Below are 22,566 nucleotides of genomic sequence, written 5' to 3'. Positions count from 1 at the left end.
AAGAAAAAACAACAAGAGAACCAAAAGAGACAAAAGTACATTCACAGGTACCTTCACAAATAAAGAATTTAAAGGGAAAACAAATCAACTTTTAGCATCCAAACCTAAAAATTACAAGAACTAAGCTTCAAGACCAAATTTCTTCCTGACAGATTTTAATTTGGTGCAACAAAAAAGAATCTCAAAAACTTCAAAAAGTAGGAATCTTTTTCATGTAAAATGAGTAACAAATTATTTGAGCAGTTCAGTTAACAGGTGATTTTCTTCCAAAATCTAAATAACTGGATAGGCTCCATGATCTAACAGCAACTGTATTTGATGAACAAGTTTGCAGCCATGTGCAGATACACACTACTTTATAAACTTAAAAAAACCCCCAACTTTTACTAACCTCATTATTATAGTGGTGAAGGATACAATGAACTGCAGTTTTCACCATTTATTTGTTTATTTATTTTAAAACAATGTCAGCAAAGACAGTAAGCATCGACACAATCTTCCTGAAAAGCTGTGTGCTTGTATGGCTTACTTTGTCTTTGCTTAGAACCCTCCTGAAATAAGGCAGTGCAGCAAACCAAATTTAGAGCCTTTTGCCAGCACAGCAAGCTGAAATCGGGAATGCATTTCTAATGTAAACCTGGAATTTGCAAAGCTGTTACTACTACAATTTCCTTTTTCACACATTTACAAACCGATGAAAATTTTCAGAAAATAATAAAAAAGCCCCACAGTGCAATATCTGTTCAAAGCTGAGGTTCTTTGAAAGCCTGACTAAACGCTATAGAACAGATTGTCTGTATTAAAGACGTTTTCGTACTACAGAAACACAAACACCATTCGTATATGAAACACATCTTACTCAGCATCCATCCAACTCTCCATCTCGGAGCTTTAGGCTCAGCGTGGTCAATACACATCTGTCTTCACCCATGTGAACAGCGATTGGCAAATGTTTATGAGAGAGGCCCTGAGCATCTTAAAACCCCTTTCAGTTTTGTTTTCGCATAACAGTTCTCAAAAGAAGGACTTTTACAAGTATTTTAAAGAGCATCTGTTCTGAAGTTTCAAAAGGGAACTTCATCTGTATCACATGTGCCTTGAACCAGGCAATCGGTGAAGTCAGATCTTTACTATCAGAATCATCAGCAGAAGAATTCAGTGCTGGCAGATGGTTACAACCCAACTTTTTCTAAAATTTCATTACTTAGGAAGCTAGTCTGATGGTAGGCACTGTGTGATCACTCAAGCCCAGTTTAATTTCTCAGAATATGTTAACTCTCAATAATTAGTGATGATTTTTAGAAGAACAAACAGTCAAAGGGAAGCGGCTTACTAGAAGTCCCATATTCTTCTTCTCATAGCATAAAGACAGGCCAATACATGCATTGCACAAGGAGGAGAATCTGCCTCATGGCAGCCCCAAGCGATGCTGCTCAGAACGTGACTGTTGCCAGCCAAAACATGGAAAACCCCCTGCAACAAATTCCAAAGAGGAGGCTTTGCTGTGCTCTCAGTAGAGGATTCAGCATCCTGAAGTTAATGTTTTTTAAAGTACAAAAGCAAACATCCCTCCCCTGATATCTTAACACAGATCCAAGCATTCTATCGTAATAAACACAACAGTGATTACAGTCGTTTTCAACAGTACTGAAGGCAGCTGTACAGCACATCAGCCACACAAAGCCATGAAGCATTGTACCTTCTCAGTTACGAACATTATCAGAGATGCCACCAAGATTTTGGTGAGTGGGAGGGGATTTGCCAGAGCTGGGAATGGAGTAATGCTCTGTAGAGGTTTAGAGCCAGACAGGCAGCTAGGAATGGTAGTTTTTATAGTCTATGGCTTTTCAGATATATTTACATAACTAACACCTTCAAACAGAGTAAGACTACAAGAAGGAAGTACATACCTACAAAATTAAATTCCTGGTAGTCTGCTTTTCTACATCTTAGATTCAGTTCCACAGGAATAAGACTGACAAAAGCAACCAAAGATCCTGCACTTCTCCTTCCTCTCCTCTGCTATGCAGTCAATAAACTCCCAAAAAACACCACAAATGGAATAATTGTGGCCAATTCCAGAGTTATATTTTTTCTGTGGCATAATAACTGTGTCACAATGAGTCCTCTCCATAAATCTCAAACCCAAGTTTTCAAACAATCAAAACATAAAAAGCAAATAATTCTATTTGACCTTCATTATTTAGGTCTGTGTGCCAGGTCTAATCAGTTCTCACAAGCACATTCCACTTTTTAAAAACAGACTGTAGAAATACATTTTTCAAACTAAAAGGAACAGAAAGCATTGTTTTGATGCTACAGCCTGAAGCCCTTTATCCGAGTTTTTTTAAAGTATACTTTATCAGTGATCAAAGCAGCAATGACAACTTAATGTTCTTTAAAGTTATGTATTGCTGCATAAACTTCCCACTTTTGTCCTGTGGCCTCGGGCTCAGCGTGTCATTGGGAGAATATTCAAAGGTCAAGAGACTTTCTTGCAGAAGCCCTCAGTTCCCGAGTGGCAGCTCTAAGGACTGCTGGATCAGGACAGATCAATTCCACCAGGGCTCTGTTCTCATTTACCCCAGAAAATTCAGGTTGTCATTGCTTTTGTCAGATGTTTCAAAGACTACTTTGTACATCACTGTATGAACTATCTGTATGTGGTAGCAGCATTTCTGCATTACCTTATTATTAATTTCATTATCATCTAAACACATCTTCTCACTCTAGTACTGAAATCAATATTACATTGTAAATTCCTTTCAAGTACTAATTTTGCATATGCCCTGTGACTGGCTGACTTTTTAAAGCAAAGTTTGGAAGTTATTTGGACATGCAAGACTTTTTTCTTAAATCTGTATTTTAACATTCACTGAGAAATCTCAGAGTTTACTAGAAAAATATTATGCAATTTTATATTCAATGAACTGTGTTGAAATGAGTTGTACTCACGACTCCTGATTTAATAAAAAGGCAAAAGAACATGCAATATAAGCACCATGCTTCTACGGTTATTTTTAAGAACTCCAACACCTCAATAAATTTTTAAGCTTCAGTTGAATGCTTGTCACGACTACTTAAAGCACTCTCAACATTTTCAAAATTCCTGTCTACCCCCCACAGACAGGAGAAAAACCCCTGGAGAAACAAGGCTTACAAGGACTCCAGAAATCAAGGATTCAAGAGGCAGTACCAAATCTCTTCACAATAGAGAATCCAGTTAAATCTGCTCCCAAACTCTCAGGAATGCACGAATCGTCCAAGTACCTCTGCGTTAGAAGCAGCACTCAAACGCCTTTATCTTGGCACAACTGCTTTATCTCCTACCTAAAATCCCTAGAGGGCAACGGCTACCAGGGGGAAAGCCCATGGCCCAGAGCTTAGAAATCATACATGTTCCTGCAAAGATTTTCACAGATGGAGTATGGCAAAGCCAGAAGCACAACAGGCTTGAGAGCACCACTGGTAATAATTAGGTTGGCTCCATCCTGATTTCACCTACACCTCTCCAGGTTTCTTCCTAACTCTCTTTCAGGAGGCCAGATTCTGCCAGTTCAATGCATGGTAACTTCCACAAGGATCTCACAGGGATTAGTAGGGAACAAATGGAAACATTGGCCTATTCTTAGAAATGAGTTTGAAAGCACTAAAAACCTAAATATCTGGGATTTCAAAGCTTCAGATGAAATAAAAAATGAAAATAAAATATCGAGCAACAGCAGGTCACAGGCAATCTTGCACTGACAGAGCTTTACCTTCTAAAATCTTGTTTGTTCTACAATATAATAAAAAAGTATTTTAGTGACTGGAACTCAAGTGGTATCATCCTGAGATGTCTCTTTGCAGACACGTGATGCCACCATAACTTTCCCTAAGATTGTGCAGCCAGTGAGACTTACTCCATGAAAAGAGAACATTTACAGGTCAGTCTGCCCAGATCATATGAAAAATTAAAATAAGACAGTCTGAAATGCTGATGTACAGCACCCTGCTCTCAGACACTCTTGGTTCTATTAATGAACTCAGTAATTACAGGAGCACACTGCTCATGTTTGAAATACAAGCCTTAGCCAGGCAGAGATTTTTCAGATTAAAGCATCACCAAAACCAAAGTAAAGACCTAAGAAAAAGTGTGATTGATCCAAAAATCATTATCATCTTGCTAAAATGCATGACAAAGAAAAGAATTTAAATCTGCAAAGTTACAATTTTAAGCAACTTTTAAATATTGTAAAACTGGTATTAGAAATCATTTGATCATAAGGCTTTTGCTTCAATAGGATTTTTGCCTTCAATTTATTGACCTGAAATGCCAGTTTTACTCTATCCCTAATCACTTTTCTAGATACATAATGACCACAGAAGTTGTTTTAACATCTGTGTTTTATAAAATTGCAAGTACTTGGAAATAATGAAGCACTGAGCCATATCACAAGTTCTTTTTTTAACTAAAAACATGCTCATTAAAACAGCTTAATTCCAAATACTTTTTCCAGTGATTGCGCTGAATTACAACAGCAAAATTTAAGAAGGAATTTTCTAGTCCAATAAGCCTAGCACACAAAGCAGTATTTGAATCCATAATTTAAATGTTACCATGAAAGACACTGATGGCTTCTTCCAACTGTTTCCTATTAGTTTTCAGACTCAGGAATTACAACACATACATACTGAGCACATGCATTTTTGAGAACCTGCTGTGCAGCACCATGAGGAATACCACAGGCCATTGTTGAAAGACATCGTTTTGTTGGGTTTTTTGTCTCTTAACGTCATTTCTGCTACAGTTACGGGAAATATTTCAGTTCCAGTATGCCCAACAGAAGCCTATCTGGAAGAAGTGTTGGAACAAAAGCATACATTAGCACAACATTTTAAGCTTAAAATACAGCTCTTGAATTTTTCTGACTGTATGTTTATGCTACTATTTTTGCTACCAGCATGCACTGACATTATGAACCTTCCATGGCATAGTAAAAAATGTTGCATGATACTAACAACGGTACTTTTAGAAGCCCCTCAATGGCAAGGCGCAAGTAGAAAAAAGTAACTGTAAGAAGGGCTAAGCAGACAAATAGAGAATATTGAGCAGCTCTGTATACACAGATGACTCATTCTGACACAGCATGCAGGTGAGGGTATACAGGAAAAACCTCAGTGAATGACAATTTCCAGAAATTTAATGGATTTATTTTTTTTAATTCTGTCTTCACTTCCCTCCCAATAAATTTAAAGCACTCAGAAGTACTAGTAGTCCTCCTGAGAACTTACCCCAAATCAAATGTTTGAGCAAGGCAGACTCTGTTACAAAATCTCACACAAGCAACATCCTTTCATTCAACAGGTACCACTCTGTTCGGAGATCCACAAAAGCCAATCTAAGGAATTCCACTTGTACAATATACCCCTGCGCTTTGGTCACCTCTGTTCAGGTCACAAAGTCCAGTGACAGCCACGAACCATCCACGTTGCCATTTTGTTCCTAACTCTGAAGAGATCACTGCTGTAATTTCCTAAGGGAATTTTTTCTTAGACAGGTCTGTATTGGAGCTTATACAAAACCAAAATATGTAAAAATCTTTTTCTCCTAGAAACCCAAAGAATGTTTTAAAGATACTATCAGGTATCTTACTCTACTTCTACATTACTGAAGCCTTACCAATCCTGATGTGAAAAAACAACACAGTAACAGGCAAGTGGGATATGTCTGGCATTGATTTAGGTTAAAAAAAAATACTTCTTCTTGTTGAACATAAGAGCTAATGTAAACCTTTGTACATTGACTCTTGGCTTTATACAGTACAATGAATCTAGAAATTAATTATCAAACAGAGCATGTATTTTACAGATGTGTGCAAAGAAAACCTTATTTGTAATAATTAGGCATCAGTCTGCTTCAAGGAAAACAATGTATTATGATAATAATTACAAGAGGTTTTTATTTCAGAGTTCAGGCTCCTTTAAATAGTCACATACTTACAGAGCGCAAAGCTCACGTAACCTAATCTATGTTTTCCTCAAATCCCCACAAGTCCATTTACTTAAAAACACCACACTCCTGGATGGGTGCCTGGCGTACCAAACCTGTCCCGTCGTGCATATTTTTATACTTGTTACTAAATTAGGAAAGCAGAGTGGACTAAGGTTATGCCAACTCTGAAAAAAGCACAGGGGCTGCATCAGTTTGTGCCTTTTTTTAATAATGATTGGGACTCTAAAAGCAAATTTGAACTTTATTAAGTATCAAAGCAATCTATCCTCATAAGAGACAGTAATAAAAGCAGAAGGTAAATATAGAAGGGAAGAAAAAAAGTCAATTTTTTTGCTCTCCATTTTGAAGGCTGTAAATCAAAATATGGAAAGCAAGTTTTAAAAAAAAAATTAGTTAAGACTGCGTATTTTAATGCCAGGGTCTAGAAAAAGAATAGAATTATTGGCATGCTGTACCCATGACCACTGGAAATCTACTGTGAAAAGGAAGTAAGGAAGAAGTTGTTTTTATATGCCTTTAATTAAGATTTACTGAAATACGTTATATTGAGCTCTATTCAGAATTACTAAGTTGGATATTCAAGAAGTCTTTACCAGTGAAATACCACTATGAATAGTAAATACAGATACTGTACTTTATGGCAACTTTAAAAAAAAGTGAGAAAAATGAATATGCAGTTCTCATGTCTCAAAGTTTCTCTTGCCCTCAAATTCCTAAGCAAAACAGACTTAGCAATAATCAGTTAACACTGAGGGTTACTTTATAAATAGAAAAAGCAGTAATCAACAATTACAGTTTGATTTATCATTTTAATAACGGCTGAGCCCTTCTTGCCATTACTTCTTGTCTGAAGTTACCTGTGCAAGAGACAGTGATGTAGTATTTATCTGTACGCTACATTTTTCAAAATTCATCTCCATGAACTCTTACAGCCTTCTGGAAGCACAAGCTGTTTCAGTTATAAAAACACACTGATCTTACCGCTATTAATTTCCTATTAACATGGAAGGTTACTAATTATGAAGAGATAATTATTAATTTCCTAATAACGGGTGGGAAGACTCAATCCTCCCCAATATTAAATATGAAAAACCTCAAAAAGGTGTGGTCTTAGAAATGGAATGGGAACACCCAAGTGCTATTTCTGGCTAACACTGACTCCTGCTGTGGCCTGGAGCAAATCACTTCTGTTAAAAACACTTTTTTCCATTTTGTAAAATGAGGATAACACTCCCTTATCAGCTTCACAGGATCTTTCTCAAATGCTTTGAAGATGAAGTTTTATAAGCCTACAAATGTATTTTAATGAGGCTTAAACTGAATGTATTTCTAAAACAATTTGCTTTAAAAAGGAAAAGGATTTGAACAGAAATGAAATGAAGAATATATGCGCTATTAACTTCCCCTAAACATTGTTGCAGTTTGCACTTTAAAAACATCAAAGGCAGACGAATAAATTTTCCTTCAAATTCTACCTCAATGAAGCAAACTGGCAACAAGTGGAAGGAAGAAGCAGAAGTCCCAAGAGACACCATGGAAATGGCAATTTGAAATGGAAGCCACGCATTTCCTTATATGGGGAAAAAAGGGCATTTGTAAACCTGCTTTTGACTCTTGCAGAGATCTGAACCCCTTCTGCAACAGCAGCTCTGTGGCTCCCCAGTCACCTGCACTTTCACTTTACAGATTAAAGAAATAGCATCACACACTTTACAGATATATTTTTCCCCTTCTGACAGGGAACTTTGCCAAAAGATGGGCTGGGATCATAAACCATACCCTATTCTTTGTTTAATTACTTAGCTTTTGCTCTTGGCTTGGCAAAACATGAAGCTTTTCATTTTAGTAAATCTATAATTAACTTCAACATGTGCTAAGTAAACATAGCCTCATTTTTAATTAAATCTTAGATCAAGATGCTGCAACTTGCCATTTCTAGAAGTATTTCTCAAGTAATGTGCAATAAAAAAACTCTAATCCTTGTCAAATAAGAAACTTAAGTCCAACTTTGAGTATAACTCGCCTTCTTTTATATCATCGGTTTTCTAAATGTGCATTCACTAACTACAACACCAGAATGTAAACCTAAGGAGCCATCACTTCACATCAAAAGCCAAACCAAGGCTTAAGTCAAATCAAATCTAATTGGCAACACAGCAAAACTGAGAAATAACCTCGGCTTTGAGCTCCTGAGGAATAATTTAACCAGTACATCTCACTGGATTATTTTTTTTTTGCAAATGATGCAATAATTCTTACACAAAGAGAAAATAAATACCATTTCTCAAGAATGAAAGGAGCTGAAATATCATATGCATTATAAACATCAGAAACAAAGGGTAACTTACAAATTATTCATAAATGAGAAAATTCAGAAAATTTAATTCTGACAGCACATTCATACAGGACTAACTCTACAAATCCCAATATCAATATCAATTCTTCAAATAAAGAGAAATCTCCAAAATAAAATAAAGACAAGCTACTATGAAAATGTAATATGAACTCTAAGTCAAGCTTATACATGAACAAATGCAGTAATGTGAAATAATAACCATATTTTGTTTATGCTGTAACTCTTAAGCATATTTCAAATAAGATCTCCAGCATTAAATATTTCCAAATGGCCCTCAAGAATTTTGATTATTTAAGTGCTATAGTTCAATAGTAGAAAATGTCACAAAACTTTACTTCATTTCCAAGAATTACATATACCCATTGGGAAATAAAAGAACCAACAAATTGTTAAAGACAGAAACTACAAGATTTACAGTTTGCAGAACACAAAATTGCAGAGCATTTAATTTAAGTTTACCTTAGTCATCTTTCAACAATTCTCACAACTGTTTAATGATGCGTGATGGAAGTCTCTGTTTCAGTCGTAGTGCACAATTAAACAAGGTGCCTCAAGGCCAAAATATGTGATCTTATCCATGGGTGACACTGATTTGGTAGTGTTTGCTAAGCACAAAGGTAGGATTATCACATAGACTACAAAAGTGCCACAGCATCGAAAGTGCTTTCTGATCTCCAAGGAACACAATTTCCTTGCTTCACCTAATGCCCTTTTTCCTTCATGAGTAAACCAAGGCTTAGGTATTCACGCTGTCTGCATGTATTTTCATCATCCTCCCCCACCTCCTCCCTCAAAGTAATGTTTTAAAACCAGCTGGACAATCATGAGCCAACCTAAGAGAGGTCGTCATCATTAAATTATCCTAAGTTTTATGAAAACAGGTACTTAGAGGTTAAGATGTTGTCCATCACATTAAGGGTAAGAGACAGCAGAGGCTCAATCTTTATTAGAGTCTGAACGTCTACAATGTGACTGAAGACATAAATCTTTATACGGCTTCATTAAGAATACTATTTAAATTGTTATAAAATTAGAGTTATGCTAGATTACTGTAAGGCAAATCTTAAACCTTATTGGTTTAAGGCAAATCTTAAACCTATATTGGTAGCTACCAATATAATTGAGAATAAAATAATTAATCAAAACCCAGAGCTTTGCTCTATTCTTTCAATTGTTGAACATAAATGTCATTTCCAAAATCAAATATTTTATTATTAAGTCATATTTGAAATCTTCACAATTTTACAAAGGAAAACTACAACAATATGCTTGAAAGCCTTCTTGGAGAAGTGTCATGTTTAGGAAGCACTCAGTGCAGTAGATTAACTCTCCAGTGCACCAACTCTACAGTGCTAAGTGAAAAACTAATCTTGCTGGGCCTGATAACACCCCAGCTGTACGACATCCAGTCACGTCAATAGTGACAGCATCAGAACAGACGGGATTAGTAATGATAGCGTTAATGGCATACGTAGAATCTGATGGTAGACTACCAGCAAAACAGAAAGACCAGACATCACTGGATTCTCCCATTCAAAAGTAGGCAAGAGTAGCGTTATTTCTAAGTGTGCAAAATTTTCATGCACACAAAACTAAACGCACTTAGGGACAATGCTCGGTACCAAATTTTGTAAACTTCAGGAGAAATTAAATGCAGCATGACTATGCAGCAGATACCAGTTCCTAATCAAATGTGGTAGACTTGAAATCTACTCTTCAGTAATGTAAATTATTCTTTTGAAAGTCTTTTCCTGAACCTTTTTAAGTTAATGTGTGAAGTTTTGCAGAAAACGTGTCACTTTTTCTTTGAACAAGTCTTTCTTTCATGGTACAGCACCATAAGGTAAATTATCTTTGAGGAACATAAAGCACACTCAAGTCACTCCTTTCTTTTGAATGTAGGACATCTGAAAATTGATGGAAATTTTATTGGCCTTGGGTCATACTGTTTAACAGGTTTATCTAATTTCATTCCAGAGCATTTACATAGTCATATATTTTTTTTTCCTTTCAAATCTTAATCATCCTTTGACTTGTTCCTAAGTTTATTATGCCTAGGAAAGTACAAGGAAAGGACAGCTAGATTTCTGCACCCAATACTTCAAGGAGTAACTGCAATATACTTCCTGAAAATAAGCAATGTGAACATACAAACATGTGAAGGTCACATTGAGAAGTCAGTTAAAATTCGAGCCAAAAGCTAATCCTTTTAGATTAAGTTAGACCAGTTTTTTGAAACGCTTGCTTTAGATTTTTATCATTTCTGCAGATCAGAAAATGCAAACATGCCAGACAAAGATTTAAAAAATAAAATTAAAAAACAGCATTAAAAATCACCATCAACTTCTCTGGAGAGATACAAGGGCCACAGAAGAAGAATAATCAGTTATGTCTGCTTATCAAAGTATTTAGAAGGAAAAAAAAAATCAATCCAAAGCTGCCTATGGCCAACTTCTTCTGACTTTGCGTCACATTTACTTTGAATAAATTTTGCTTTTTATTATAATGTAGCAAGACAAATATTTGTTATTTACTGTCATAGTGAGGTAGAACTGCCATAGGCAAACCTACTAGACATGTGTCTTCTTAGAAAATACAACAATGGGGCTGCTGGGCAAAAAGAAAGAAAGGAAGGACTGGAATCCTCTGCGTTCTGGAAAATTGGGTGAAATGGCATTTTTTTCATAATGACAGTTGTCATCAGTGTTTTGTCTTCTCAAAGCAGTTCAGTATTTTCTCAACACAATAGCAAAGATTGTTAAATAGATACCTTTCTGTCCCACTTGAGAAGCATTTTTCAGGACTTTTCTTTACCTCAAGTGCATACAGCATGGCTTTTTACTAACTACAGAGTATATTTAGTACATGCATACAGTGGCAAACCCTGCCTATCTTTAAATGCAGGTTGTACCACGCTTCAACTGTAAGATACAAATAAACCTGGAGCAGATCACTATGCAAATTAAGTTCAAACGGAATTTGTCGTTGCTGTAATCCCTCATGCATCTGTACTTACCTGCAGGTAAATATTTCAGCTGGTTGTTAGCCAAGCGAAGATGACGTAAAGATCTCAGGCGGCCAATCTCTGGACACACAATTTCGAGGGCATTATCACTTAGGTCCAGAAACTGCAGTTTAACGAGGGAGCCAATGGCTTATAAGAGAACAGATTAAAACATGAATGTGACCCAACAGTAATGTTAAAATCTTAATAGGACTATGAGAGGATAAAAAGCCACAGTACCTAACACCTATGTCTGAGCAGATTTTGACGTATTAAAGCCAGTCTCGCAACTGAGACAGTTTGTGGAAATGCTTATCTATCCAACAAACAACTCTGCTGGCAGTGAGACAGGGAGGGAAAACAACACTGATGTACAAAATACTCCCTGTTTTTAGATTCTCCTCAGACAATTCTGCTCTGAAATCACTATTTCCATTCCTTTGCTTTGAGTCTATCCAATTTATATATTCAAAAAGAGTTTGAAGTACTTTCCTGAAGTTGGGCACATAACTCTACAATTAAGACAAGGAAGAATCTAGTACAAGTTTGAGATAATTTAGGTTTCAAATCTGTCATGATCTAAACCAGCAGAGTATTCTGTGCGGTAACTGCCTGAAAGAAGAAGACACTCTGGATTTTTGTTTCTGTAGATGAGTGCCATTTAGCCTTTTCACTTTCTGCAATTACAACTGAAACAAACAGCATTTAGGTGCATTTGAGAATTCATTAAAAGAATTCAACATAGCACAAACAAAGATATTATCGACTGAGAGCTACACTTATTATGGTGGTATATTTTGTATTAAAATCTTTAATGTTTTATGGGAAAATAAAGGAAAAATAGGCCTTTTCAAAGAAGAAAAATTAATATTTTATGATTCCTGCTAGTTATTGTGAGCTGGTAGATTACTTACCTTCAGGTACAACAACTATGTTATTTGAATGAAGGTACCTGGGGGGAGGAGAAAAAAAAGCAGAGGACACCACCTGTTACCCTCAAGGACTTCTGCTATATAATCAGTTTGCAAAATATCCAATTTCAGACTGAAAGAGCACCCTCAAAGCTGTTCCTCTCTATGACCACAAAAGCTGTGGAAACTGGCAATGGATAGGTACTTAAGTTTCACTTAGACTATTAAATGATTAGCATTAAAATAAGAGAATGACATACAACTATTAAAAACAAAACATTCACAGTTACAATAATAATGGGCTTTAGTTTTGAGAGCCATATTTGGAAAGCAAAAAGGAAAAATAATAAAGCAGCTGGAATAACCAGAATGAACTGCATTTGATCACCAGATTATTCCACACTAAATGCTGGTCAAGAAAAAAAAAGCCAAAACCCACACAAGTTACACAATTATGAACATTTTCCCCTGCACATACAAAACTCTTACACCTTTACTGACTGAAAAACAAGCACATGATCTTCTCACTGCGAGTGGGCTTTGCAAATCGAGAGTGCACTTTCAAAAGAAAAATCCCGTCTTGCACACGGTCATTTAGGTCGTTTGTGAGGGTGGCCAGATCTCTCACTAAGAATATTCAGCACCCTCTGCTGGAGCACTTCCAATACGACAAGTAACATAAAAAAGATGCTTAGATTAACAAAATTTTCGAATATTGATATCTAATTATAAAGACAGACTGAGTACTCAATGTCCACTCACTTAGAAGCACATGGGAATTATTTGCACAGCATATTTTCAAATAGCATTTCCAGAAGTAGGAGCCTGTCTTCTCGGGGAGATAGAGGGAGAATAAGGAAAAGAGACAAAAGCATTTGAACTGCATGGAGCACCTGAACCTTCTCTTTGTCTTTAAAACCCACAAACATTTAAAGTTTACTAAAAATGTAACAAACATAAGGATAGCAGGTAAGTCTTTAGAAATCCTTATATAAATCTCGGAATGAGAAAATGAGAATTCTCCTACTCATTTCAGCTGCAGCTCCTGAAAATACTTGTGAACCATTTCACTTAAACTAAAAAAAAAAAAGTGTATTATGAGGGTCTACATCTAGTAACCCAGCATGAGGGATATGATATACAAAGAAACACAGACAATAATAAAGTTTTTAAAAATATATAATGAAATTGCTAAGGATGAAACTTTCAGGAAAATGAAAATCAGTTCTGTTTGTCTTCCAAAATTTAAAGCTACCATAAAAAATTATTCTTTAAATAAATCTTTATTTTGTGGACTCTTTTCTCTCAACAAAACATCTCTCACTGTCTGATCATAACCTGATTGGTACTATTAGAACTATACAAACCACAGGATCACTGTTCTCTCTAGACAACCAGAAAGTGTGGGGATAACAGTGGTACAGCTAAGCTTGTTGAACTCCAGATAATTAGGTTTGACTCCTACAATTCAGTATTTGTAAAAAAATACTTTAAGCTGTAATTTATACCAGTTCTCTTAAAGGCATCATCAGATAACATGGAGATTTCCTGATGCCCCATGGCAAATCATTAAATAGTAAGAGTATCAAATACAAAAATATTATGTTTATACTCTGAAGCAGTGAAATAACTCTGAAGACTCTGGCATGATGAGACAAGACTGTCTTCTAAGCAAGCTGGAGATTGCAATGACCGACAAAATAGTTCAATTATACTGTGGTCGCATGTACCAGAAAGGTGTGGTTTCAAGGGCCAAATTAAGATGACAAGATCAGACAGCTGAATGCATTGGACTACTCAGATATACACCTCCTCCTGCTTGGAGCTTTTCATTAAGTTACTCAACTGAAAGTGAGCCAGATGAGTTACAGAAGGAAAAGAGGATGTCCCTTTTAACCCCTCACTGCCAATCCTACCATACAAGGAAATAAGCTTACAAGAAAAGAGGAGGAAAGAAAACACTGACTCAGAGGCTTGCAGCTTAAAATCAATTGCCAAAATAATACAGTTCACGTGACATCCATTCTTTGGACAAGGTTGGCTAAACTACTTTGCCTACAGCAATCATCATTAAATAGTTACTACCTCTACTTGCTCATCCCTGCTCCTATTTGACGATCTGTGACTTGGTTCCAAAAAAACTTATTACTGCAATCAGCAAGACTGAGATCATAATACCCATAGTAGTTGGGGTGGAAATGAACAACTAGGGATGGGCTGGAGGCAGTCATCTGCTACTCTGGCTCTGTCACAACCAGCTGACCATTGCATTTGGAGGTTCCAGTGCTTTATCAGGGTGCAAACAGTCTACACAGGAATTGGGGGCTAAGTATTTTTTCCATTAGCAGCATAGACATTTATGTAACAGGTCTCATTATGCAATAAACCAAGAAATTATAAAAAATAATTAACATGGGACTGAATACACCTGGATATACCTCCTTAAAGAACAAAACAAAACAAAACAAAAACAACAATCAACAGAAAATGACCCTTTCTTGCCTTCCAAGAAAACCCTTCACACTTAACACATAGGTTATGTGCAAGCAATACAGTTTAGAATTATTTTAAGATAACATGGATCAGCATAATAAAAATACATTAGAACTCCTACACAAACTCACAATTCCACGAGGTTTGGAAGCTTCTGTGCAAGGTTTTCTGGCTGAAAAAGAGTTAGAGATTTTTTAGGTTTCAAAACAAAAAAAAAACCAGACACACATATTGAGTACCCAACTCATTTTAATAACCATACTAAAAGACGTCAGCAGCTAGTCACAGAAAAAATTGCAACAAGGAGCTTGTATACAATACCCTATTTCCACATCCCTGCACCTTCTCCATCAGTGCAATTTGGGATATATCAAGGGTGAGCAATTCATTACTGAAACAGAACTACAGCCTAGAAGTGACATTAACGTGTTCTCAACCAAATGGCAGTCAGACTTCTGAGGCGGAAGAGATGGATTATGAAAGTCTTACATTTGAAAATATATTAAAATAATTGAGTTAGCTGAAGCCAAGAGACTGCTCAAAGCTGCAGCCTTTACAGACCTGAAGCAGAACGAGGGGTATAAAATATACCAGAATATATTTTATTTTGTAATGCATCTAAACTGGGACATGACCTACAAACTTTGTGCAGCTTAATCAATTACCAGCAAGATAGAGGTGCTGAATCCATCAAACCAGATTTCCATATTTCCATATTAACATGCATATCATTTTCTAACTGCTAACTGATCCCTAGCTGCAATTCTGTTTCTTGATGGTGTTTATAACCATGAACACATATTGCAAAATCAGCTTCACAAGTTTCAGTTGTCACATTCATAACCATATCCAAAGTTACTCAAGGTTAAGACAATTTTATTGCTTAAGAAATCTACTTTAAGCATAGGTATGTTTTATTGAAAAAAGCTTATACAATACACATATGTAGAAACAAAAGAATTTTAAAAGCAGCTTGATCACACAGTCAATTTTCTGTTAAAAAATAAACAAACACCTTAGCAATTTTCACTGCCACAGAACTTTAAGGTAAATTGTTATCTAAAATACTTAACTTTGTGTTTATAAATTTATTATGAAGGAATATGCTAACCTGAGAAAGTAATGTCATAATATTCTTACGTGGCAAAGATGCCACATCCTAGATCTAAGTACAAAAAATGGTCTGTTTTTAACTATTGAGGAGCAAATGATGGCTCAATAAACATTATCTGTTGACATCAAGACCCAAGAAACAGGCTATAAGTAATCAGACGATGCCACCTCCTGGGAGGTTTGCTACAGTACATTTATCTTCTCTGCAGAATTTTATCTGGTCAAAGAGAAAAGCTTAAGCCGGGAACATGGCCAAGCACAAAAAAAAAAAAAATCAAGCTTTAATTTAAAAAATGAAGAGGCAATGTGAAAAAGAAAAAACTCGCTGTCATCCTACAGCCTTTTAGAATAAGGATACTAACTTGAATCAAAAACTATTTTCACATTATACATGAAGGTTATACTCTTATTCGTGATCTAACTGCTTCATATTGTAAGAAAGCTAAACTCAGGAGACAAATTTACAGTTCAGCCAGAAATTCTGCTTATCTTCAAGTACCACAAAAACAATGGGTCTGAGTCAAAGTTGCTCAATACAACATCCTACAATTAGATTAAGATTAAAAAAAAATCTCTTCACAGTCCATCAATTGAGAGACAAAACTCAGCTGACAGAAACTCCAGTCTCTACTGGTGACATGACAACAAACAATATGAATCATCAATTCTGCCATCAGTTTAGGGATGTTTGCCTTCCCCTCACACTTACTGGACATTTTTCAGAAAGTGAACCTGCTGATCTGTCTGAACAGGACAGCATTGTGTATTCAGAGTTAGTAAATTAAGAACAACTGTTCTTTGATCATGCTTCTGACAGTGCCATCAAGGCAAACCCGTATTTCCTTTTAATAGATGGGAAAATAGGATACTGGAAGGCTAATGTTAACAGTCAAACAGTAAACGAGGGAAAGTTGGAAGACTTGATTCTGGGTTACAGATGTGCTGTATAGCTTCTTGATCATAATGTCAGTCCTCCATCATTTCCATCTTGTCAATGAAGACAAAATTGAAATTATTCTTAGGCAAGGTATAAGTAAATTCTGTCAAAGAAACTATTCCAGACAGTTTCATACGAGCCATCTGTCAAGATAAGTCACTGTCAAGATAAAGTCACTTTAAAGGAGCAAAGAAGAAAAGCTGATTTAGTCAACATTTTTCAGAAGTCTGAAAGAATGAACGGGCACCACCTTACTTTAAAGAAACATGGTGCAGATTTAGTTTTGATGATTGCTAATTATCCACATGTAGTTTAAGTTGCTTGCTGATGAGCTAATGCTCATCATATTGCATAGAATCAAAGAAATACAAGGCTGAAAGAGCCATTAAAGCCACTCTTCTCAGACAGGATCACCCCTCACAGAAATCAGTACATTTTCTCTTACAAAAAGTCTCAGTGAGAGGAAAATGGCATCCTTCAATAACCTATGTACTTTCAACTATTCTCAGATGGGATTTCCTTCCATGCCCCCATATAACTTAGTACTTCTTTACTCAAATTGAGAGTATTACTTGTCCTAACAGCAAAAAAAAAAAAATCTTTATGAAAATACTGCTTTGTAAAAATACTAATGACTTCTGCTTACCCCCATTCCTCCTCTTCTGTTTTTTTTTTTTCCCTCTGTCTTCTCTTTTTCCAAGAAGAATTAACCTAAATCTCTCAACCTTCTCTCACAGGGCACGTTCTCTAAAAATCCCTTGTTGCTGCTTTACAGGTTCTTTCCAATTTAACTAAGTTATTTATAAGTACAAAACGCCAGACTCAATCTTTGCTCCAGCTTATGCTTTAATGGTGTCCAATAATTATTCCCTTCTGCTTTTAATGGTGATTGTGAAACTTGCTATGTTCCAAAAAGACATCTACCTTTCTAGTAACACGTTGCTGACTTGATCTATTTAGATCCACTACAACTTCCAACATCTATCTTAACAGACACTCAGTGAAATAGGCATAATTTTGGTTGCCTAGTTCCTACCTATAGTGCAATGCACTTGAATGAGATTCCACCAAGTCAAATTATAAGCAAGTTACCCTGATCATTTGAATCCTAATGCACTACTTCACACTGCTTCCAAGTCATTTTGCCTAAGTATGATCTACACTTTATGTATTGTTTCAGTTCTGTTAGCCCAGTCCTCAATTACAATACCAAACAGTATATGGAGGGAGCTGCCTCCCTCATTTGATACATCTTCTGTTGACAGTAACCATGGGTAATGACTCTTATGCCACCTTACACATCTATTGACTGGTAGTATTAACAGCTATTGAGAGGGCAATGGAACTAAACAGTTGCAGGGTTTTGGTTTGGTTTCCATTTTATAATTGCTTTGAGAAAAACAAGACCAGGCTCTAACATGCAGAAAAGTGATATGCAAAAATCTCCTTATTGTTTCATCTTTTAAGCAGTTCAAACTTCACTAGCCTGACACCACTAAATGACTGAATTGTCTCAAAGTGTCAAAGCAGAACTGTTTACAGTCTTTGGTTAATCTTTAAAGCAGCTTTTAATCTGTAACCGTGAATCCTACCCTCCTATTACACTGTTAAGCAAAGGACTTGCCCAAAACTAGAAAGTGCCAGAACAATTCTCTACAGTACATGTAAATTTAAGGAGAAAAGGCATAAAATCTTCAGAATCCTTTCAGGTTTTAGCCAATGAAGTGAAACCTTTATTGAGGAATTCTTATGTATCATTATCAAAGCTTTAAACACTATGCCTTAAACTGAAGTACTGGACGTTTTCTAAGCAGCACTGAAAATCACATAATTTTGGTGAATTTAAGTAGTCAGGCCCTCCAGCTCCTCTGCCCTGGATATTATTTTATCTATCATACCACAGAAGAGCCCAAGGAAAAAAAGCCAGCTTAATTACTTAGAGAGTTAAGCCTATTGACAATGGTAAGTTTTGACTACAGACAATCTTACCAGCTCAAAATGTCTCACATGGTTATTTATCCCATACTGAATTCTGAGGTCACAACATTCATTCAGGATGAGACTTTGTTCAGTTCAGAGAAAAACAACAAAACAAACAACAACAAAAACACAACAGAAAATCCCAACACAATAGAAAATCCCACAACCCAGAAATTAACTGTTTGCTCTCCAATCAACAGAACCCATAGATGCAAGTTTTCACTGGCATCTTAACAGCAAGCTTTGAATTAGACCCTGGGATTGATGATGCCTTTAAAATAAAGCACACTCCAAGGTAAAATTGTTCAGCCTAAGGAAGGAATGTAGAATAGACTTGAATAGCATCACCTAACAGTAGAAAGACCTGACCACTGATGAAAACAAAATTTATAGCAGTTAAAAAAAGCTCCAAACAAAACACCTCATATGAAAACTCCCAGCAGATCTTCACAGAGCTTCAAAAGGGTGAAATATCATAAACCTTCATTCACTATACTCTACATTACCTATGCAAGTTCAAACATAATACAATCAAATACTCATATTTCACAATGGATGACATTAATCAGGATCATATTTGCTATAAGATTCTTATTTTCGAAATTATCTTTGGTTTTTTTCTGTTCCAAAAATCAGAATTCCTACACATACAGACAGTAAACATTACAATAAAGAGGTTGTCGTACCAATGTGGTCAGGGAATTTCTTTTCATATAAAGTCTCTCCAAGTACTGCAGCCCCTCATCTTTCAGTAACTCCAAAGGAAAGTGATGGAGATTTCGGTAATTTAAGAACAAGTTCTTGTGCCTTTCCACCTTTGCCTCTGAGATTGTTTTACATAGTTCTGATGCCATGACTAATCCTGCTCCAAGCACCACATCTAGTGCATTGCATCTTCTGAAAGCAGACCCATTTCTAGGAGACAAAAAGAGGAAAAAACCCAAAACATTATCAAGGTGTATTCCACGCATTCTTTTGTGGAAATAGTTATTATGCATTATGTAATACTTCAGCTAAACACACCTGCTCCAGTTAATAAATAAATAAAGTACCCTGAACATCCACACCATAAGATTTGTTAGAATCAAGTCTTTGAGTATTTTCTGGATGAAGTTTTAGCGTTTTTTCAGACTGGCAATAACAAGATCTTAAAGTATACATAATACTTTTTTTTTTTAATCCCTTTTCCATGGACCTTTCAGATAATTTTGTCAAAGTTGCCACCACAAGAAAAAAGAACAACAAAGTAACCTCTCTACCAACCATTATTGACATCTATCCTACATTCTACTCTGCACAACGTGCTAAAAGAAGAGCCCATAGATGAGAAAAATGCACAAATTATTAGACAACTTATCTTCAGATAAAAGCCTACATGTAGCTCTTAAGCCAGAATGACAAAAGGCAATGAATGTTTGCTAAACTTTCCCATATAAAACTAATGGAAGAATTTTAGAGATATTGAGGATAGAGAGCCAGTAAGGCCATCTTAAAATAATATATGAGAAATAAAATGAGAAATCAAACTTACAGCAACAAAATTTAGAGAGCTAGATGTCACAACAGATTTTCAGCTCTCTCTACTAAAAATAAAACCAGAAAGAACTAAATATCAAGCTTTAACTGACAATTTCAAACCCAGAAAGCAAAAGCATGAAGACAAATTAAAAGTTAACTCCTATTTGAAACCAGACATTTAGCTTGTTTTTCAGGTATAACCAAAATTCTAGTCATTATTACGTTGTCTAGCTTTAGATAACAACAGCAGTGTAACATCTTTTAGTTAGAAAGTCTCAGAAGTCACAAGAACATAATAAAACCAGACTGTTTATTAATTTAAAGTTACCAGTTTGCTACAGACTCGTGTGTATAGATTAATTTCCATTAACGAAAGGTAAGGAATCTTAACTGCTTTCCACCAATAACACTTTCTATTTTAGTTCATTAACTTTACCAAAGGAGAGATTTCTAATCATAAGAGACATTGGAAGTCAAGGTACTGAGTTACCAACAAGAATCCTACCCGATTAAATGATAGTCGCTGTAAACAGAACTCCTTATCCAGCTGAAGACTGACAACTGAACCATACATGTAAATCAAACTACTTTATCAGTTTCCATAATCTCCTTGATTTGCAGATAAACAGCTTTTACAAATTACCTATGTCCTTCTGGAAGAATACAGCATTTGTCTTCGTAGAGTCTTAGAGTTTCTTAGGTGTAATATCCTACACACCTTTTCCTAGTTATGCCCAAAGACATGCTAACATCAGTTCTGTAAACAAATGATTACTCTGTTGAAAATCACAGCATCACAGAATATTAGCAGTTGGAAAGGACCTCGAAAAATCATCCAGTCCAACCCCCTTGCCAGAGCAGGATCACCCAGACCAGGTCACACAGGAACGCGTCCAGGCGGGTTTTGAATGTCTGCAGAGAAGGAGACTCCACAACCTCTCTGGGCAGCCTGGGCCATGATCTGTAACACTTACAGTAAAAAAGTTTTTCCTTATGTTCCGGTTGAACCTCCTATGCTCCACCTTGCTCCCATTGCCCCTATATAAATCCTATATAAGATCAGAAAGTATCAGTCCAACTTTGGTTAAGCAGGATTTGTATGAGAACCCCCATCGCTATCACAGCTGCCTTCATTAGCTATTGTAAGGACACAGGGTGCACACAGTGCTGGTCCTGGGCACTAGCAACACTAAAGCTCCTCTAGTTAAACAGATAAAGGAAATTAAGCCACTACAATTCCAAACTCCAAATCTGTGATCAGCATTAAAATAATTCAAGGAAAAACATTAGAAATTTTAATGTGCATAGTCTGAGCGCACCTGAGCACTAACTGCTACAATACAAGAAATGGTAAAGGAAAGCTCATCTTTCTCCAAAATATTTTTTTAAATGAAAAGCTGTTAAGTCACAAAAAACATACGTAAATATCCAACAGCCTTCCACTTTGTCCAGAGATGCTTTTTAGGTGTTCTGCATTTGCAGACTTTTCAAAGTTGCAACTCTGTGTACCAACTGGACCACATTTAGCCACGGCACACATGAATACACAAACATGCAAGTCCACAAATGCAAAGTCCAGTCATAACCTACTCTACTTTGACTCTTACTTCAAAGGAAAGCTCTCCTACTTTCTTCCACCACCAGCCAAACTTTTTCTCTCTAAATACTCCAAGACACAGCAAAACTAAAAAGGTATACAATCCCAGTTTTTAAGAAAAGTGAAAACTGATGTACCCAGTGATGATGGCCCTGAGGCGAGTTAGGTCATTCAAGGGAAAAAAATACCGTTTCACGGAGAATAGAGAAGGCAGAAATAAAGGGGTGATACCAGGAAGCTCAGGAGACCCTCGGACCTGCGGGCCACTCTCAGTCGAGCTGGGTACTGCTTGGGAGGAAAAGAGCGCACAAGGATGGATGAAAACTTGGAGGAGCCGCAGGGCACAAAAAAACCGGGTTGTGAGGTAAGGCTGCACGGAGCCGCCCTGCTCGGTGCTCCTTGGGCCCTGGAGGCCGATCTGCCACGGGTGGGTGCGAGGGAACCGGCCTGTCCCGGCGGTGCGGGTGTGTGGGAGGGAGCCACCACAGGCGGAGGCCTGTGAGGGCTGAAGAGGCGGCAGGACGCCGCGCCCACGGCTGAAGTGTGGGCTGGAAAGGGGACAAGAGGAAGGGGCCTCGGCCCGGAGAAGCCTCATACCCCCTCACGGAGAAGGCGCCGTGCCTGCGCGGTCCAGCAGGCAGACAGCAGGGGGCAGAGCAGCA

The 22,566-nt window shown here is 36.7% G+C and overlaps 1 protein-coding gene across 1 annotated transcript in view; it reads right to left on the bottom strand.

The window, feature by feature from the left end:
- LRRC28 (leucine rich repeat containing 28) overlaps positions 1-19,699 on the bottom strand; it is a 43,399-nt gene extending 23,700 nt beyond the window's left edge. Inside the window, exons 1-4 of the mRNA XM_010178854.1 lie at positions 19,476-19,699; positions 14,891-14,931; positions 12,270-12,307; positions 11,368-11,505 (exon numbers count right to left, since the gene is read on the bottom strand). Coding sequence (XP_010177156.1) covers positions 11,368-11,505; positions 12,270-12,307; positions 14,891-14,931; positions 19,476-19,643 — 385 coding nt within the window. The 5' untranslated portion in view covers positions 19,644-19,699. The remainder of the gene's footprint in view (positions 1-11,367; positions 11,506-12,269; positions 12,308-14,890; positions 14,932-19,475) is intronic.
- Between the last annotated feature and the right edge of the window lie 2,867 nt (positions 19,700-22,566).

This window comes from Mesitornis unicolor, unplaced genomic scaffold (assembly GCF_000695765.1).
Source record: "Mesitornis unicolor isolate BGI_N332 unplaced genomic scaffold, ASM69576v1 scaffold43062, whole genome shotgun sequence".
Classification (NCBI taxonomy): Eukaryota; Metazoa; Chordata; class Aves; order Mesitornithiformes; family Mesitornithidae; genus Mesitornis; species Mesitornis unicolor.
This window is presented reverse-complemented; position numbering and strand designations above follow the sequence as displayed.